The following is an 8,315-nucleotide window of genomic DNA, read 5'->3' as shown; positions in this document are numbered from 1 at the left end:
CAAAACAACCACCCTTTGTGGCAGGTTGGGCTGAGTCTGTTACTGGCCCAAAGTCACGCAGTTGGCTCCATGGCCAAGTGGGAACCAGTCCCAGATCGCCTGAGACCCAGTCGCACCTGCATTGTAGTCCCCATTGAGTGAATGTTGGGCCAGCAGGCTGCCCACACTAAGCCTCCACCGAAGTAACAATGCAAGGACATTTTGCCATTTTAAGAACTTGCTTGCTGCTGTGAGGCCAAAATGGAGAAGAAGCAAGATCCAGTATATAAATATGCCCAATAGCCAAAGCTCTCAAGTTGGTTTTCAAATATCGAAACCTTAAATACAGTGTAAAAGCCATAGCCATATAAACATGCTATACACAGGAACAAAACAAATAGAAGTGAATTATATAAATAACACCAATAAAAATACCAGGCTCTTTCAAGCTCACACTTACCCCAATTTCTTGCCCCTGGATGTACTTGAATTTACACCCTCGTCCTCTCCAGACATGAAGAATTGACCAGGCTGGCTGAGGCTGGCGGGGGGTCAAGCCAACATCTCTGGGGGGTGCTGGACCGGGGAAGGCTGCCTTACCTGGGGATGGAGGGGGCTCAGCCCCAAAATCTCTGCAGAGAGCGCAGGCACCAGGCCGCCTCTCCCAGCACTCAGCGTCAGCTGCCGCACCCGTGTCCCCGGGTGCTTTTCAACGGGCTTCAATGGCACGCCCGTCCTCTCCAGCATTCAGCTGAAGTTTTGTTTGCTGCTGCTAAAATGCAACGTCAAATATCCAACTGGCGTTGTGAAGCGTTGCACTTCCATCGCTTGAGAAGTGTTGGCGTGTCTGCAAAGCTCTTTGGGATGACTCCGGTCTTGGGAGGGAGAGCTTTTCGGCACAGCGTGGCTTCTTTACTAGCTTGCACAAACAATTTGTCGTCTGCGTCCCTTAAACCGAGCAAGTGTGTGTTAAATCATGCCTTTTACTATAACCACCACCAACAGTTCCCTGCCTTTCTGTCAGGGAAATTTAGAACACAACGATCGGACTAGCTGCTACACACTCTGGGTTTTCCTCAGAATACAAGGCAAAGTTTACATTAATTTCTGCGGAGCGGTGAACGGCTGCTCCGCCTCCCCTCCACCAGTTCTCCTTTGACATCGTGCAAGAGGTCCACCCCACGACTAGTATTTTTGCCACGAAGAAACTGCTCACGTCTCGAAAACGGCAACGTTCCACTGGGAAAATGACAGTGGAACAGGCAGGTTTACTTCTATTGCCAACTATTCCACTGGGGAAATGGCTGGGTGCTTGTGGGGAGCAGTGCCGTGCCCCCTAGATGGCAGCTTTGCGTTCCCAAACATACTCGGAAGAATGCAAGTTGTAGCAGTGCTTAGTCTGTAAGAACATACATTAGCCAACACCAAAATTCGTTAGCCAGCATACACAGAATGCATTTCTGAAGACAGTTTTTAGAGAATGCACAGAAATCTCTTCCCAGAAAAAAACCCCTAGACCCCTCACACGCTTAGAAGGAAATGCTTGTTTTCAACAAGACACCCTCTGGTTATTTAAAATTAGCCTTTTATGTACACCTAATTTTCCTGTCAGTTTCTCAGCAAAGGTTGCATTCCTCCAGTTGCTAGATGCTGACTTAAGGCAGCTGTGGGATGAATCCTGAGTCCCAGCTCCAACCTCAGAGATGCATTCCAAGGTCAGAGCTGGGACACCAAATTTGGAGCACCTTCCCACCTCCCTGGATGCCAGAACAGGTCTCTCTGAAGCAGTGTTGAGGGCCGTTCTGGGGGAGAAGAAGGGGAGGCACAAGCCAGCTAAGACCTTTTTATTTCTTATTTTAATTGTTTATTTATTATATATTTATAGGATTTTAAATGTTTAGCCGAGATGTTACCAGGCATTTTAATCTTTATTGTATTTAGTATTATTTATATGTTTTTAATTATGTTGTGAGCCGCCCCGAGGCTTTGTTGCGATGGGGGGCGGCATAGAAATGTTTTAAATAAATAAATATTTATACCCCATCCTTTGAGACATGCCAGGACAGCTTACAACAATAAATAAGTTGTAAGATTGTGCTCAAACTCCCACTGAAAACGGTGACACACAGTTTTGGGCTAAAATGCACACAACACTAATCAAACGTGTTCAACTAATCATATGGACAAAAACCAAACCCTGCACTAGAATGGAGACTTGGCAGCATAAGCTACTTAATCAAATTGGCAAAGAAAAGAACCGTTTCCTTTAAAACTGTTAGCTTCCCTTATGGATGCAATCTTTAGCAGATCCTGTTTCAGTGAACAGGTTTTTTAATATGAACATTGTACCTTCCAAGAAACTCAAATCCAGCTGGAATATCAGTTCGTAGGCACCTAGATGGCTTTGAAGCTTCTTGGATCCTTGAATCAGCAGGGCAACACCTCCAGGACCAATGCTTGTGCCTCCGGAGGCTTGTAGCTTGGTTGTTACAACAAAACTTTGGCCAAGCCTGCATAGCAGGCACTTTCTTCTACCTCTTCAAAGCAGAGGTTGCCCATGGCTCGTCCTTTCTGCTTTACACTCAACCATAGCACCCACCACCAGGTCACCTGGATTATCACCTGAATCCTCACCTGCCCACTTGAAATAATTCACCGGACTGTGCTTCTCCAACCCACTCAGTTACTTTCCCCTAAACCCACGAATATTCTCTCCACAGTACCACGGTCATTAAGCATTGTTTGTTCATACGCTCGAAGCTTTGCACAAAACAGGTTAGATAGGCTGGAGGGGAAATAAATGTAATTTGGACCCTCCCCCGCCCTGCAAAATAATAACCGAAGTGGTGGCCAGCGAACCAGATTAAAGGAACACAAGTTCATGCTGTTATACACTTAGGTTTATTTTTTTCCTAACGTATTTTTAAAGTGAAGGAGAATATTTAAACTTAGATTCTGTTTCAAGGTTCACAGATATGGCTTTGACTATACGAAAAGCACCACCCCAAATGACCATTTGTCCAAACATCACACTAAGGTGAAAGAAGGACAGACAATGCAGAACTTCCATCAATTGTGTAGCCTGCAAAGGGGCACAAGTAGCACATACTGCAGTCCGGGATATAAGTAACAGGGGCACTGAAAGAAATGGAGATGGTCGTCAATTCCCACCCCACTGAAATCAATCAGGTAGAAACATCTGAATAATGAAGTAGTCTTTTGAGAAAGGAGAATAATGAAGTAGTCTTTTGAGAAAGAAACTGGTTTTTCTTCCATAGCTTGGAATGCATATTTTGGAAATCTCTCTCTGCTATGGCCTTCATATAACCAAGGTGCAACATAAGAAAATACTGTTTGAAAGTTATTCCACAGCAGAGATGTCTCCCACAGCTATCCAAGTGCATCTCTCTGTTCTTTACACTGTCATTCTTCTGGAATGTTGATGTGGTTTATACTTTGCACTAACTTTCAAAATCTGTCACTTAAAGGAGGTCATAAAGATGCATGTAGATATAACAAAGTATTGCTATGGCATAATGATGGCAAGCATCTTTTAGCAACTGAAGCCTCAATGCAGATACGGTATCATCACCCCACATAACAATAATCTCTACCACCTAGACAAATTACTGATCACATTTTGGGGTCTACATACAAAAATATAGCCACAGTAACCCACAGTTTAAAAGGCACAAACATTTATACATTTGTCAGCTTCGAGTGCAGAACTCCTTTTAGGTTTTTTCACCTTGCATCGGGAATTTCGTGTTCCTTTGAACAGTTCTGTGGAAAAAAGCATGTGACACTCAGTAGTTCTTTAGAATCATAAACATTTCATATTCCCTCTCAAAGAACAAATTCGCATTTAGAAGAAGTTGCTCTAAACTGCAGCAATCAACTATTTCAGAGATTTTCACCAGATTTCATTAATGACTAAAGAAGCATCAAACCTTGCTGCCTATCCAAAGGGTGGATTCCTTGGTTGTGAGGCTCTTGAGAAGGTTTAAATAAGAGCACAAATTTTGGGCAAGATCTTGGCATTCAGCCAGGAGGGTACAGCTGTTCATGTTTGTGAAGAATTGGTGAAAGCAGTTCTACCTCCAGCCAGCCAAAAATACAGACACACAAAAGGCAAATCTCATGAGTCAGAAATACCTGCTTGGTTGGTGCCTCTGTTTCACGAGTCTGGAGCATCAAGTGTTGCATTGCGAGCTGTTCTTCTTGAGACAGAGGCGAAATCTAGGTGAAAGGAAGGCTCTCCTTAGGCAGGTCCACGTAATTTTCTGCAGCTCCAGGTCCACAAGAACCTCATGCGGAATCCATGCTGGGCGCAACCAACTAACCATTCATAGAATGAGCATTTTGCACTTCCCCACTTTTGAGAAAATCGGTCCGCATCTATTTCACTGCCCAGGAATTGCCGTATTTTGTAATAATAAAATAAATAAATCCCGGCTTGTGTCCTGGAGCGGACCAGAGGCCAATTAGGATCTACCAGCGGGGCTTGGGAGACTTTGCAGCAGTTTGGCAAGAGCTTCCAACGCTCAGCAGTGCCGCAGTGTCAAGTAATACACGTTATAGCAGTTGCATCGATGCCATTGGCCAGCTTGAGCACATGTGTCATCTCAGTGCGCAGCAGGGCACACCTGACTCCCCGGCTGCGGAGCCACCATGCCGCCCCTGGCTCCACTCCACCACTGCCTCTGGTTCTAGGGAAAAGCCAAGCGGATGCTGCATGGTTACCAGGCGTGTCCACCCCTGCTCCAGCATGCAGTGCGGGGCTTAGCCGAGCTCTGGCCCACTCTGTGTAGGGCAGTGCCAAGGCCCAGCACTGACCACACGTACCTGCGGCTGCATCCTGCAAGCAGTCACGCTCGTTGGACCCTTCTCTGTACTGCGCTCCCATGGAGGAATGCCTAATAAGCTTGTAGGAGGCACACGCGTACAGTACGGGCAGTGAGAAGGGGTAATCCAAAACGCTACCTCCATGCCGGTGTGGTGCTGTATCTCCTGAACAAGCTGCACTGTTTTAGCAAGAGTCACACGGATGGAGCGCATGGAATCTCGCCGCTCTATGGAAATCTTTTCAAGCTGCTCGCACAGTGCCCTGTAACGAGACTTCAGCGCTGACAGCTGCTGAATGAGGACCAGGGGGTTTTCCTGTTACCAGAGGAAATAAGAAAAAGACTTGTGGTGGGAGAGCCGAAGGAAGCCAGCACATCTGGACGAGAGATCATTGTTGCCTTTCTATGAAGGCCACAAAAACAGTGCTTCAAAACAAATACACAGAGAAAGAATGTGATTCTGAGCACGGTACCTCTTGCGACAGTCCATCAGGCAGCTCTTTCATTATTTCAAACTCCAGCATTGTCTGAATATAATCCAGATCAGATTCGGCTTTCTGGAACTAAAACACCCAAAATGATCAATCACAATCCCACTGCAGACACGTTTTGGATCAAACAGCCCTCGTTTTGGCTTTGCCGTGCAAATGACTGCCCTCAGCCTGTGACAGCGCCCCACAAGGCCCACCTGTGCACAGGGGCCTGGCAATCTGAGGGCCCATCTTTCCCTTTCTTACCTCCTTTCCCCCCTCTTCTCAACAGACTGTAAGGCACACCTGTAACGTCTCATTCTGCGCCCACTGTTACTACAACGGGCTACCCTCAGCCATCAACGCCGTTACAGCCGCAGGGTTCAGCTCGGTGCCAACGGCTTGCTGTTCATGATATGCCACCTGCAGGGCTTCCATCGGCCCAAACAGTGGAATCAGCTCTGGAGGGCACAATGCTCCAATCGCATTCCTGTAAGGGCAGCCTAAGCTGGACCAGCTTTGCCTGAAAATATGCAAGAAATGAGCTTTCGGGGAGAGAGATGGAAGAACAGAATTGTGTCCATGTCACCATGATACACATGCTCCATTGGCAAAAAGCTATCCCCCCAAACCCACCTTTGTAGCATTTTAATTGCATGAGTTCTGTACACACCAAGGAAGATGGTTACGGGCTGCCAGCTTGGTTCAGAGTTTAGCGTTAGCCTCTGTCGAGGGGAATGCTTGCCAAATTACCAGATGTAACTCGCATCGCCATTGCTCAGCCAAAGCTGCAGTTTAGGGATCAGTGACGAGCAGCCTTTGGGCTGAACCAGTGGCCAGACTAAAAGCGGGGGGTGGGGGGGGATGAACAGAATCGATGGCAGCTTGAAAGACAGAAAGCCGTCTGGAAGGAGCTGAAAGCAAGACCCGTTCTCTCTGCAGAACCCTCCTCCACGAAATCCTTTCACTGAGCAGGGCCTTCCCTTCGAGGTGGTCCCCGTTCAAGCCTGCGGCCCTCCCAAGTGGCTATAGAGCAAATGCACACGTCTCCAAGCCCTGGTCTCGATCCCCTTGCACAGCTCTGGAGAGGCCAACACAAGCCGCGAGGCTGCTGCTGCTGCTGCAGGCTCTGCTTGCAGGTGCTTTGACAATACTATTGCACTGCTAGCTGGGAAGTACAGTAGTGCAATGAAGTCAGAGCACTCGTCAGCAGCAAGATGCTCCGAGGGAAGCGGCACAAGGCATCCGTTGCAGGAAGCGTAAGAACGAGGAGGCAGCACAGCAAAAACAAACAAGAAATAAAAGGGGGACCCTCTGGTAAGATCACCAAGGTTCCCCAACAATCTCCCCATGGTAGGCCAAATCCCACTCATTCCAAAGCGGAGCTGGGGAGCCCCCCTAGCCAAATCACGCCCCTCCGGATACACACACCTACCTCCTTGCGTCCAGCTATTCGCAACTCCTCCGCAGTCCGTTGCTCTCAGTGGAAGACACCGGTGCAGGATTTGGGGAGAAGCCCACGGCTGCAGGCAGGAACCTCCGCACAACGGCTCGCAAGCGCAGGCTGGCTGAAAGGGCCCATGTGAAGACGTGTGTGTGTGTGTGTGTGTGTGTGTGTGTTGTGGGGGCATACTCTTGCGTGTCAGGCTTGTAAGCATCCCCTTGTCTGTCACAAGAAAGGGCTGCCTCAGGAAGTGCAGGCCCAGGGAGGTTTGGACAAATGAGGGCGGGCGGGGGGAGGTGATCCATCTTCTTTTAGGCTGCCGCCGTGCTACAGGTGGGCCGCCAGCACGCAGGGGCTCGTGATCATTTGGCCTTCTTTGCCAGGCTGCTGTAACACTTCAACAACACTGTGCACAAAGACAACTACTCTGAAGGACCCCAGGTGTACGGGGTTTCCCCACCCCCATGCTAGACACAATTGAAAAAGAAAAGGAAAAGAGCTCACGCTTCCCATCAAGTTGCATTTTAGCTGACTGAGCACTGCCGGCCAATGCCCTTTTAACATTGCACTGCTTTATGTGCACTTTCACTAGTAGTACAACATAAAAAGGGCAGTGGACAGACACCTCTTGCCATCCAGAGCGCGGCAGAACCAGGTCGTTGCAAGGAAAAAAGCACAGGGGAGCATTAGAGAACACCGTGGCGTGAAAGGATGGGAGAGCTGGCAAAACGTTCCCACAATAAGAATGGGCCCTGTAATAAAGATCACTGTTTGGAAAGGAAACGTTCGCTCTGTTGGGTCAGAGGGAGGCCGAATAAGAACAGCGGCATAAAGACACACACAGGAGATCCCACAGCCACCCGCTCGTGGAGGACAGTGGAACCAGGTGCTCCAGGTCCACTTCCTCCCTTTATGCCACCTATGAAAGAAGCATAATCCGCCAGCACCGCCCCAGGGCACCTGTGCCCACAGTTCCGCAGATGTCAGCCAAACAGTTTATTTGCAAAGGCATCTGAATCCACCCCAAACACACCGATTGCTCTCCAGGCTCGCAGGCTGCGTCCCTTCCAGCTTGCCCTAAAGGTTTTCGGCCGTCAAGTCCAATCGACTGCTGGTCCTCCTCTCCCTTGTGACAGCAATAGGCCATTAAGGTGTGTAGGTCTCCATTTTAAATGGCACAGAATATTTTTAAAACCAAATTTGAAAACTGCTCTTCCAACAGGTGATTTCGAATGCTGGCACTTTGATAGAAGCACCTTCAAATGCATAAACCTTGAAGACGGTCCGGATACTTCAATTGGTTCAAAACAGAGCTGCCAGGCTGCTGACGGGGACTGGGCATTATGGTCACATGACTCCAGTCCTCCGTCAGCTTCACTGGCTCCCCATTGAAGTCCGGGCCCAATTCAAGGTGTTGGTGATGACCTATAAAGCCCTAAACGGCTTGGGTCCTGGTTACCTGAAGGAGCGCTTACATCCATATATGCCCAGCCGCCCCCTGAGATCGGCGGGAGAGGCCCTTCTCCGGGAGCCCTCCATGAAAGAAATTAGGAGGGTGGGTACTCAGAGGAGGGCTTT

At 48.5% G+C, this 8,315-nt stretch overlaps 1 protein-coding gene across 5 annotated transcripts in view; it reads right to left on the bottom strand.

Moving 5' to 3' along the window:
* Positions 1-2,861: 2,861 nt before the first annotated feature.
* Positions 2,862-8,315, bottom strand: part of SKA2 (spindle and kinetochore associated complex subunit 2) — an 8,950-nt gene continuing 3,496 nt past the window's right edge. The window contains exons 1-6 of one of the 5 annotated variants that reach the window (XM_044430132.1): positions 6,729-7,312; positions 5,561-5,816; positions 5,297-5,386; positions 4,963-5,139; positions 4,135-4,218; positions 2,862-3,762 (exon numbers count right to left, since the gene is read on the bottom strand). In XM_044430132.1, the coding sequence (XP_044286067.1) occupies positions 3,724-3,762; positions 4,135-4,218; positions 4,963-5,139; positions 5,297-5,347 (351 nt within the window). In that variant the 5' untranslated portion in view covers positions 5,348-5,386; positions 5,561-5,816; positions 6,729-7,312 and the 3' untranslated portion in view covers positions 2,862-3,723. Of the gene's footprint in view, positions 3,763-4,134; positions 4,219-4,962; positions 5,140-5,296; positions 5,387-5,560; positions 6,433-6,728; positions 7,313-8,315 lie in introns of those variants that run through there. The other 4 variants (XM_044430130.1, XM_044430129.1, XM_044430133.1 and 1 more) reach the window with 4 other exon arrangements.

The sequence above is a fragment of the Varanus komodoensis genome, unplaced genomic scaffold (genome assembly GCF_004798865.1).
Source record: "Varanus komodoensis strain SLA01 unplaced genomic scaffold, ASM479886v1 scaffold20_1, whole genome shotgun sequence".
Classification (NCBI taxonomy): Eukaryota; Metazoa; Chordata; class Lepidosauria; order Squamata; family Varanidae; genus Varanus; species Varanus komodoensis.
Note: the sequence above shows the minus strand (reverse complement) of the source record. Positions and strands in the feature narration are given on the sequence as shown.